General features: G+C 42.5%; 1 protein-coding gene across 8 annotated transcripts in view; it reads left to right on the top strand.

The window, feature by feature from the left end:
- Positions 1-12,436, top strand: part of TULP4 (TUB like protein 4) — a 265,339-nt gene that overhangs the window by 194,358 nt on the left and 58,545 nt on the right. For all 8 annotated transcript variants that reach the window (XR_010599732.1, XR_010599733.1, XM_065588891.1 and 5 more), the window contains one exon: positions 5,829-6,009. Coding sequence is in view for 6 of the 8 variants with exons in the window: in XM_065588891.1 (XP_065444963.1) it covers positions 5,829-6,009 (181 nt within the window). In the remaining 2 variants the exon portion in view is untranslated. The remainder of the gene's footprint in view (positions 1-5,828; positions 6,010-12,436) is intronic.

Here is a 12,436-nt window from a genome sequence, read left to right on the forward strand (position 1 = left end):
TGACAAAGTTATTTAGGATAGGACCAGAGAGAATTGTGAGGAACTACAGAGAGACCTAAACAAGCTAAGTGAATGGGCAACACAATGGCAAATGAAAGCCATTGTCAATAAATGCAAAGTAATATACGTTGGAGGGAAAAATTTAAAGTACCGTATATATTTGTTCATTAGCCCGTTTGTTTATAAGCCGACCCCCCAAGATGGTTAGGTAAAAATAGCAAAAACTGTATGACCCTTTCATAAGCCGACCCTATATTTCAGGGGTTGGCAAACTTTGGCTGCTGGCCTGTTAGGGTAAGCCGCTAGCGGGCCTGGACGTTTTGTTTACTTGGAGCATTCACAGGCACGGAGCCCCTCAGCTCCCAGTGTCTGCGGTTTGTCATTCCCAGCCAATGGGAGCGGCGAACCGTGGCCACAGGGAGCTGAGGGGCTCCATGCCTGCAGACACTCCAGGTAAACAAAATGACAATGGATTAGATATTCAATGCAATGATTCCATAGAGTTTAAAATCATCAAATTTTGGTGTAGACCTGTTTATATGCCGACCCCCGCTCTTTGATGCATCACTTTTTTACCAAAAATATTTGGCTTATGAATGAGTATATATGATACCATACCACCTTATAAGGTTCTAAATTAGCTGTTTCAACTCAAGAAATGGACCTGGGTTATACTGTAGACAGCTCAGTGAAGACCTCTGCTCAATATACAGTTGTGATCTAAATAGCAAACAAGATGTTAGGATAATATAAGCAGTGGGATGGAGAGTATGGAAAATATTATGATGCCTTTATATCAATCAGTGGTGCAGCCTCATCTCGAATACTGTTCACCATGAATCAAAAAGGGTATTATGAAACTAGAGCAGGTTCAGAGAAGAGCAATGAAAATAACGAGAGATCTGGAAAAACGCTCCTATAAAGAGATATTGAAAAGATTGGAATTGTTCATCTTAGAAATGAGATGAATAAGAGTGGATATGATATCCTATATAAAATGAGTGGTCGGTATGAGGGAAATCAGTCTGAATGGTGCAGGGATGGGAGATTGTTTACCTTAGAAAAGAGATAAGTAAGAGGGGACATGATTAATATAAAAATAAAGAATGGTTTAGAGGTGTAGAAAAGGAAATTCTGTTCTCCCTGTCTCATAACACAGATATCTCTGGTCTTATGAGATATTAGCTAAAAGCAGATGTGGATGGGCCATATGCCATTGTAGGCAGTCTCATTATACCATCTCCTCCATAAACTTATCAACTTAAGCCTTGAAACAAGTTAGGTTTTTGCTCTCACTACTCCCCTTGGAAGGCTGTTCTAGAACTTCATTCCTCTGATGGTTAGAAACATTTGTCTCTAATGTAATTTAAATCCTAAACTTGTTGATGATCAGTTTATATCCATTTGTTCTTGTAGCAACATTGGCCCTTAACTTCAATAATTCCTCTCCCTCCCTGATGTTTTTATAGAGAGTAATCATATCTCCCCTGAGTCTTATTTTTGCCAAGCTAAACAAGCCAAGGTCTTTGTCTCCTCTCATAAATCAGGTTCTCTATTCCTCCAGTCATCCTAGTACTCTTCTCTGCACCTGTTCCAGTTTGAATTCATCTTTCTTAAACATGGGAGACCAGAATTGCACACTGTATTCCAGATGACGTCTCACCGGTGCCTTTTATGGTGGTTATAACACTTGTGTATCTCTACTGGAAATATCTCTCCTGATGCATCCTAAGATTGCATTAGCCTCTTTCATGGCTGCATCACATTGGCAGCTCATAGTCATCCTGTGGTTGACCAATACACTCAGGTCTTTCTTCTCCTCTGTCACTTTCAACTGATAAGTCCCCATCTTATAATAAATACTCTTGTTAGTCCTTAAGCTCATGACCTTGTACTTTGCACCATTAAATGTCATCCCATTTCTATTACTCCTGTTTTCAAGGTCATCCACATATTCTCCCATCTTTGTGTCATCTGCAAATTTTATTAACACATTCCCACTTTTTGTGCCAAGGTCATTAATGAAAATGTCAGATAAAATTTGTCCCAAGATCAAGCCTTGAGAAACTCCACTAGTAATGTCTCTCCAGCCTGACAGTTAACATTTCAGCATGACCCATTGTAATCTCCTCTTTAACCAGTTCCTTACCCACCTTCTGAATTTTGTTTTAATCCCAATCTTCTCCAATTTAACTAATAATTTCCCATGTAGTATCAAATGCTTTCCTTACTGCTACAGTAGTTCAGCTGCCGAAAAATCTCATTTTGACAACATTATTGCCAAGCACCCACTGTGCTTGGTACTTTGTAAACAAATATGAAGGAGCATTCCCTGTAACAGATCATATTTAGTCAGTTTTACAATCAGATCAAATTCAAAGTAGATCAGTCAAAAAAAAGTCTGTTTTGTCGCAGCATGACGTGAAGGTGGTGATTATCTGTGGAAGGCTTTGTGGGAGATGAACAGTTAGAGGAGGTATTGGAAGGCAAAATAGGAGGTTTTTTGTGCATGGGAAGATGGGGAGGGGAGGTTCAAATCTCAGGGCAGCCTGAAAGAAGACAAGAAGATGATAGTGGGAGACGAGTACAAATGGTGACAAATAAGAGGGAAGGTTTGGCTGAGCAAAGGGAGAGAAGTTTCCAGCCTAATACTTAAAGATGATATTGGCAGGCTGGTAACCAAACCATTATTTAGCATATACATTAATCAGAATTTAGCACACAAGCATTTGTATCACATAGTGATTATAGTTAATGACCAAATTCTACTTTGACTTATAGCAGTGCTAATGTGGAATAACGCCATTGCTTTCAATAAGGCCTTCATTGAAGTTCCCTGTGGAGTTACTCCAGGTTTGTACCAGTGTAAATAAGAACAGGATTTGGCTTGCATTGTTTAATATATTTTTTTAAACTCCCAGCCATGAAAAGCTTCCCCAAGCTCTTCCCCCATTTCCATTACCTCCTCTCACTTTCGGTTTTCTGTAGCTGTTACTCACCCAAGGCTGGCGCTTCTATTTAGGCAACCTAGGCGGTCGCCTAGGACACCAGGATTTGGAGGGCGCGGCATTTTGCCGCCCTCGGTGGCAATTCGGCGGTGGGGGGTCCTTCCGTGCTCCGGGTCTTTGGCGGCAATTCTGTGGCGGGTCCTTCACTCGCTCTGGGACCCGCCGCCAAAGTGCCCCGAAGACCGGGAGCACGGAAGGACCCCCCCACAGCAGAATTGCCGACGATGACCGGGAGCACAGAAGGACCCCCGCCTACGGGGCCAAAAACCCTGGCGCCACTCCTGTGCTCACCACATGATGGGAAATATGGAATGTGTCCTCCTTTCATCTGCTCGGAAAGAACTTTATAATTACATTTCTGCCTGAAACTTTTTAAAGTGCTATTTGTACCAGTAGAACCTAGGATCACTGTAGCAGATAAGAAAATAAAATCTGTATTTCCCCTTTCCCCAGCTTGTTTAATTTGTACATTTTCACTGTTTCCCCTGTGTAGTCAGTCAGTTTCCCCTTTTATTTATATGGGTGTTTCACACAGCAATAGGATAGAGAAACACATTTGAAATAGTGAAAAATGTAAGGGTAAACCCACAAAATTACATAGTGCACTAAGGGGCAGATGTAGTACATAAAACTACTTCTAATTCCTTTTTGGAAACTCACTAGATTTCAAGTTGTTCAGTTAATTTGCCTAAAATATACTTGTCTCGGTTAGAACTATGTGGTAGCAGCAGCTGCCTTGAATAATGCATTTGTCATTTCATGGATTCGTTTTTATAACTTATTATTGTTGGTTGCTAGTCTTCTAAAATTGTCTAAACATAGAGACCTTAACTTGTTCAAAACATAAAGACACAGGACGTGCTTAAGGGAGAGAGAACTATAAGTTCCAGTTTCTGTGGGCTTAGTGTGTCTTAGTTAAATACTATTTTAAATAAGAAAAATCCTCACATCATCCATTTTGTGTTTGATATAGTGGGTGGAAGCTCTCCTCTATCTTTTCCTGAAGGTGTAACATATTACCTTCCTCCTGGGCTATAATGATCTAGTTCCAGTTGATTGATTGTACAGATACTCCCCGGATTACGCAAGACCCGACGCAAATTTGCATTTACAGAAAAAGTTCCATAAGCCAGAAATAGGATTTTCGAGTTGCAGAATTTTTTGCGTAACGTACGGGGATACGTTTCTGACTTACGCAAAATTCGAGTTACGCAAGGCTTTCCAGGACGGAATGATTGCATAAGTTGGGGGCGTCTGTATTGTCTCTTGTCACGGTTGTCAGAGGACATTCTCCCAAACTGTTGCTCATCAATTGAATAATTCATCCTCCTCTCTCCACCTTTGTGTTTCTCATAATCCATTTGAAATCTCTGCTAAAACTTCACTGAGTCATCTGTCCCTTTAGTATTGTAACAGCGGACACATTTTCCATTCTCCACCTCTTGGTGTTCTGGATTATATAAACTCTGTAGGTATTGTAAACACTCTTATAATCTTTCTCACACATGCTATTAACAGCAGTAAGGGCAAGGTTCAAATAATGTGTAGGGGTTCCATTTAAAATAAACAAATAGTTTGTCCTGAGTCTTCACCTGAAACCTTACTCAGGTTTTAGGAACTTAAACTTTAAACCCCCTCGTCATACTTAAAGGTAATTTAATTGTCTTCCCTTCTTCCAAATACACTCAGACTCTGGGTAAGTGAGGAACACAATCAAGTTTATTTAGGGATAAATAGACAATCAAATAAACTATTAAACTAATGAGGCCAGCTGGTTGTTTTCCAGTCCCTCTAAGGTTCTGCCTCCCAGCAGAATCCCCACCTAGGCCTAACCTGAAAATCCAGTCCACCCCACTTCAATCAGGTGGGCAGAAAGTTCTCTCTTCAGTCCCGCTCTCATTGAGGTCAACAGGAACAATATCCTAATGCATAAAGCACAAGGGGGTAAATTAAGGTTGCACAGGCAACCTTATTTCTTGCATTTCCTAATTTGAGTCCTTGACTTTTCAACCTTAGCAACATTCTTTGAACATGTTTTTTTCTGGGTTGTAGTACAGTAACTCCTCGCTTAACGTTGTAGTTATGTTCCTGAAAAATGCTACTTTAAGCGAAACGATGTTAAGCGAATCCAATTTCTCCATAAGAATGAATGTAAATGGGTGGGGGAGGGTGTTAGGTTCCAGGAAAAAAAATTTCACCAGACACAAGGCATTATATACATATACGGTATAAGTTTTAAATAATTTTAAACAAACTGTTTAATACTGTACTCACCAATGATGATTGTGAAGCTTGGTTCAGGTGGGGCATAGTGGGGTCAGGGTGCGGGGGCTTGCCCCACTCTGCCTGTCCGGCACTCCTGCTGGGGAGCGGGGTCGGGGGCTTGCCAACTCCGTGGCTGGAATGCCGGATGGGCGGAGTGGGGTAAGCCCCTGTGCCCTGACCCTGCTCCCCAGCTGGAACACCAGGTGGGCGTAACAGGGAAGCTCCCACTCCCTGACCCCGCTCTCCGGCTGGAACACCGGGCGGGCGGAATGGGGCAAACCAAACAACCTTATGACGGAACATTGCGTGACTTTAAACAAGTATGTTCTCTAATAGATCAGCAGCTTAATAATGAAACAATGTTAACTGGGACAACTTTAAACTGGTACAGTAACTCCTCACTTAGAGACTGACCCTTGGAACACCTCACTATTTTGCTTTGGATTCATTTTCAATGCACCTAGTTAATTGACAAGATGTATTCTAAGAAGTCTTAAATCAGTTACATTTCATGGAACTGTCTCTCTCCTAAGTGTCCCGTTCTGTTGTTTTCAGGTATTGTTTGGCACTGCTGATGGTCAGGTTATCGTTATGGACTGCCATGGCCGAATGCTGGCACATGTTCTCCTTCACGAGTCAGATGGCATCCTCAGTATGTCTTGGAACTACCCCAGCTTCCTGGTGGAGGACAGCAGTGAAAGTGACACAGATTCTGATGACTACTCCCCACCGCAGGGTATGTTGCCTTCAACTTTTTTCTGTTTAATGTTTGCTAACACTTAACTAACAGCAGTGCCATGGAGCAGTCATGCTTTATAGTAGTCGTGGAACATGCGTCTTCCATGGTTTCATCCACAAGGGGCAGCGGATAGAACACTGGACAGGGAGCAAGAGCCCTGCATTCTATTCCCACCTCTGCCACTGACCCACTGCAAGTCACTCCCCTCTCTGTGCTACGGTGTCTTCGTTGGTGAAGTAGAGATAATGATACCTTCATAAAGTGCTTTGAGATCTGTAAGTGAAAAACATGGCATAAGAGCAAAGTAGTATCATTACTTATCGTTACGGAGCATGTCTGACACATTTTAGCAGTATAAGCTAGTAGTCCTCGTGCATATTGTCAGAGGACAGGTAGTCAGACAAACTAGTGCATTATAATATAGATCCATATAAAGGGTCACCCATGGCAATAATATTTCCAGTACTGTTAAACATATCTATAAATACTGAGAGTTTTATTTCCACGAAATCTTGTTAACCAGTGATCATGCTTATCAGTATGCGGTCCATCCCTGAACTTAGTATGTTTCATAAAAGGATTAGACGTGAAAATAGCCCTGCGTTTACACTAGCTAGGAAAAGGGTGATTGGGGTTATCAGTCCTCATGCTTCCAAGCATACATTAATTGCCAGTTGTGGTCAGGATGAAGTCCCTCCCTCCTTACCATGGTATAGTATCACATGATTAGATGCACCATTTGTTTTTTAAACCATCGTAGAAGTTAGAGATGGCAAATACCCAATAGATTGTTGTGTCCATTCTCCTGCAAGAGCAGGCTATAGTCCCAGAAAAAGGACAGTTCAGATACTAAACTGAAATTCCTCTTGGCTAGTGCTGGGGACAAAATTGTTATTCCAGTTATTCCAGTATATCAACTAATTTAAAGAATGATGTAAATGTTGATGGGACGGTGGAAAATTAAAGTACATATTGACTAAAGATGAATCTGAACCAGCACCTCAGATCTGACCTGTTGGTTCCAAACATGCCCTGGCAGGTTAGATCTACTTCAAATCCACTCCAAAAGGGGCATGTTTTCTGTAACCAGTTTAGGTGTAACTTAGAGTGGCAGAAATCCTGTGAGATCAGCTAGTGAGAGTTTAGCTCAGGCTTTCATATGGATATGAATCATCACCTCAGCCCCTCTCCAGGTGGTGAAGTCTTGCCTTTGTAAGAGAAGAGGATGAAAAGGATTCCAGTCACTTCAGATTTCCAAGGAAGCTTTAGATGAACAGCGAGGAAAGAGTTAGATGTATTTTGTTGCCATTTTGCAATATCAAGGGTCCAATTTTGGGGTGGTGGATTTGGATGAAGGATGGGAGAGAACTAGCAACTCAAAATGATCCTTCGTAGAGCAGGAAACATGCTTACTGGTGCTGAGTCAATCAGGAGTGGGTGGACTCTCATTACAGGCCTGCTTCTAATGATTATTCTAACATGATGTATTCTTTTTAAAGTTTTACAGGTGCATCAGAAACTTCTCAAAGGTGACAAGCCTTTGACTCACACAGATGTGTGGGAGGGACTTGATGTTTGATGGATTTTTACTCATCTAAAAAACAATGCCAATTTATATATTTATTTTTTAATGTACCAACTATGGGACAATTTCTTTCCTCCAGGTACTTTTTTGATCACCCCTCTTGTGAGTTCTGGAAGCAGTGTCATTCTTAGCCAACTGTGTCATATTTGATTACTCAAAATACACTGTGCTTGGGTCCTGATAACTGTCTTATCTAGGGACTGCAATGGCTTCTGTCAGAACCAGTCAAAGAAGAGAATTAAATAATGAATGATACAGATGGTGCTATTGGTCATTAATTATTAAATACAAACTGTGACGGGTTGGATCACAGAAACCCCCTTGGGAGCTGCCACCAGATGTGCAAAGACTACCCCTGCTTCTGTTTTCCCTGCCAGCTCAGGACTCCAGCCCCCTGTCTTGCTGAGCCAGACACTCCCGTCTGGCTCCAGACACAGATCCAGGGTCTGAATCTCCTGTCCCAAAGCTGCAAGTTTACCTGAAAACAGCTCGCAGTAGCGTGCTTGTCTTTAGCACTCAGATGCCCAACTCCCAATGGGGTCTAAACCCAGATAAATCCGTTTTACCCTGCATAAAGCTTATGCAAGGCAAACTCATAAATTGTTCGCCCTCTATAACACTGATAGAGAGATATGCACAGTTGTTTGCTCCCCCAGGTATTAATACATACTCTGAGTAAATTACTAAATAAAAAGTGATTTTATTAAATACAGACAGTAGGATTTAAGTGGTTCAAAGTAGTAACAGACAGAACAAAGTAAGTCACCAAGCAAAATAAAATAAAATGCGCAAATCTATGCCTAATCAAACTAAATACAGATAATCTCACCCTCAGAGATGTTTCAGTAAGTTTTTCTCAGACTGGACACCTTCCAGGCCTGGGCACAATTCTTTCCCCTGGTACAGCTCTTGTTGCAGCTCAGGTGGTAGCTAGGGGATTCTTCATGATGGCTTCTCCCCTCTCTCTTCTCTTCCCCCCTTTATATATCTTTTGCATAAGGCGGGAACTCTTTGTCTCTCTGGGTTTCCACCCCCCCCTCACTGGAAAAGCACCAGGTTAAAGATGGATTCCAGTTCAGGTGACATGATCACATGTCACTGCAAGACTTCATTACTCACTTGCCAGCACACACATATACAGGAAGACTCACAGGTAAATACAGCCATCTGCAGACAATGGGAGTCATCAAGATTCCAAACCATCATTAATGGTCCACACTTTACACAATTACAATAGGCCCTCAGAGTTACATTTTATATTTCTAGTTTTAGATACAAGAGTGGTACATTTATACAAATCAGATGATCACACTCAGTAGATTATAAGCTTTGTAATGATACCTTACAAGAGACCTTTTGCATGAAGCATATCCCAGTTACGTTACATTCACTTATTACCGTATTTTCTCTAAAACCAGCTCAGTTACATTATATTGACTTATTATCAAGTTTTTATAAGACCATATAGACTGCACAACGTCACACCCTCCTCCTGAACTTACTGCCAGAGACTTGGACACTGACCATGGCGGAGGCAGTATACCTAAAATTCGTTTTTGGGCTCCCCTATGGGGCAGACACTCCTGTGTCCCCCAAAAGGGAAAGAGACCCTGACCCAGCTGTAGGCTCACAGCTTCCAGCTATGAGGGACCTTTCGCTGGCCAGCAAAATCCCCCCCCTTTCACTCAGGTTGGGTTTGCTTCCAGCTAGAGTCCTTGGGGTTTGTTCCCACCGCAGCAGTCACCAGGACCCCAACTTCCAGCTCCAGGATACATGTCTCTGTGCACCTCTTCCACTCCATTACAGCCAGGTCATGCTTCTGGGTATTAATTGCTTTGTCTCTTAAGTCCAGGCCGGTGGGCAGCCTTTTCTTTTTCCAGGTCAGGCTTTCCCCAGGCAAATTGTACATCAATTTCCATTTGTCTTCCCTTGAGACCATCACTTGATGAGCTGGGATACCACAGAGAACACCCTCCTGCCAGAACAGGCACCCCTCCACTCCTGTCTTGCTAAATTAGACACCCCAGTCAGCTTCAGCACAGACAGAGGTTGGGCCACACCCATCTGCAGTTCACTGAAACTGAGATGCACTCAGCTCAGGGGCTTCTTAGTTAACAGAGACATTCCCAGCGCCCATTGTTCAGTCTTTCTGGGCAATTTGCAACTTGTGTAGTTTTAACTTCTTTTGATCTTCATTCTTACTTATTTTGCTTCCTTTTCTGTCCCTACTTCCCTTTCCCGAAATAAGCAAACAGAAAATAACAAACCAGTAACCACTTTGTCTGTTCTCCAGCCACCACACTTAAAACTCACTTAAAATCACTACCAGTATCTCAAAGCAATCAGCTGTGCACAGACCCTGCTCGACTACGCCACTGTGACGGGTTGGATCACAGAAACCCCCTTGGGAGCTGCCACCCGATGTGCAAAGACTACCCCTGCTCCTGCTTTCCCTGCCAGCTCAGGACTCCAGCCCCCTGTCTTGCTGAGCCAGACACTCCCGTCTGGCTCCAGACACAGATCCAGGGTCTGAATCTCCTGTCCCAAAGCTGCAAGTTTACCTGAAAACAGCTCGCAGTAGCGTGCTTGTCTTTAGCACTCAGATGCCCAACTCCCAATGGGGTCTAAACCCAGATAAATCCGTTTTACCCTGCATAAAGCTTATGCAAGGCAAACTCATAAATTGTTCGCCCTCTATAACACTGATAGAGAGATATGCACAGTTGTTTGCTCCCCCAGGTATTAATACATACTCTGAGTAAATTACTAAATAAAAAGTGATTTTATTAAATACAGACAGTAGGATTTAAGTGGTTCAAAGTAGTAACAGACAGAACAAAGTAAGTCACCAAGCAAAATAAAATAAAATGCGCAAATCTATGCCTAATCAAACTAAATACAGATAATCTCACCCTCAGAGATGTTTCAGTAAGTTTTTCTCAGACTGGACACCTTCCAGGCCTGGGCACAATTCTTTCCCCTGGTACAGCTCTTGTTGCAGCTCAGGTGGTAGCTAGGGGATTCTTCATGATGGCTTCTCCCCTCTCTCTTCTCTTCCCCCCTTTATATATCTTTTGCATAAGGCGGGAACTCTTTGTCTCTCTGGGTTTCCACCCCCCCCTCACTGGAAAAGCACCAGGTTAAAGATGGATTCCAGTTCAGGTGACATGATCACATGTCACTGCAAGACTTCATTACTCACTTGCCAGCACACACATATACAGGAAGACTCACAGGTAAATACAGCCATCTGCAGACAATGGGAGTCATCAAGATTCCAAACCATCATTAATGGTCCACACTTTACACAATTACAATAGGCCCTCAGAGTTACATTTTATATTTCTAGTTTTAGATACAAGAGTGGTACATTTATACAAATCAGATGATCACACTCAGTAGATTATAAGCTTTGTAATGATACCTTACAAGAGACCTTTTGCATGAAGCATATCCCAGTTACGTTACATTCACTTATTACCGTATTTTCTCTAAAACCAGCTCAGTTACATTATATTGACTTATTATCAAGTTTTTATAAGACCATATAGACTGCACAACGTCACACAAACTTTCACATGAACATTGAAAAATAAGCTTATGGAGGCAAGGACATTTTGAGAAATGGTCACCAAAGCACCCTTTCATAGAATATCACGGACTTCAGGAGGTCATCTAGTTCAACCCCCTGCTCAAAGCAGGACCAATCCCCAACTAAATCATCCCAGCCAGGGCTTTGTCAAACCTGACCTTAAAAACCTCTAAGGAAGGAGATTCCACCACCTCCCTAGGTAACCCATTCCAGTGCTTCACCACCCTCCTAGTGAAATAGCATTTCCTAATATCCAACCTAGACCTCCCCCACTGCAACTTGAGACCATTGCTCCTTGTTCTGTCATCTGCCACCACTGAGAACAGCCGAGCTCCATTCTCTTTGGAACCCCCTTTCAGGTAGTTGAAAGCAGCTATCAAATTCTCCCTCATTCTTCTCTTCTGCAGACTAAACAATCCCAGTTCCCTCAGCCTCTTCTCATAAGTCATGTGCTCCAGCCCCCTAATCATTTTTGTTGCCCTCCGCTGGACTCTTTCCAATTTTTCCATATCCTCCTTGTAGTGTGAGGCCCAAAACTGGACACAGTACTCCAGATGAGGCCAATGTCGAATAGAGGGGAATGATCACGTCCCTCAATCTGCTGGCAGTGCCCCTACTTATACAGCCCAGAATGCCGTTAGCCTTCTTGGCAACAAGGGCACACTGTCGACTCATATCCAGTTTCTTGTCCACTGTAACCCCTAGGTCCTTTTCTGCAAAACTGCTGCCTAGCCATTCAGTCCCTAGTCTGTAGCAGTGCATGGGATTCTTCTGTCCTAAGTGCAGGACTCTGCACTTGTCCTTGTTGAACCTCATCAAATTTCTTTTGGCCCAATCCTTTAATTTGTCTAGGTCCCTCTGTATCAGGGGTCGGCAACCTTTCAGAAGTGGTGTGCCGAGTCTATTTATTCACTCTAACTTAAGATTTCGCGTGCCAGTAATACATTTTAACGTTTTTTAGAATGTCTCTTTCTATAAGTCTGTAATATATAACTAAACTATTGTTGTATGTAAGGTAAATAAGGCTTTTAAAATGTTTAAGAAGCTTCATTTAAAATTAAATTAAAATGTGGGCAGTGTGAGTGCCACTGAAAATCAGCTTGCGTGCCGCCTTCGGCACACGTGCCATAGGTTGCCTACCCCTGCTCTGTATGCTATCCCTACCCTCCAGCGTATCTACCACTCCTCCCAGTTTAGTGTCATCCGCAAACTTGCTTAGAGTGCAGTCCACGCCATCCTCCAGATCA

The sequence above is a fragment of the Chrysemys picta genome, chromosome 3 (assembly GCF_011386835.1).
Source record: "Chrysemys picta bellii isolate R12L10 chromosome 3, ASM1138683v2, whole genome shotgun sequence".
In the NCBI taxonomy this organism is placed as follows: domain Eukaryota; kingdom Metazoa; phylum Chordata; order Testudines; family Emydidae; genus Chrysemys; species Chrysemys picta.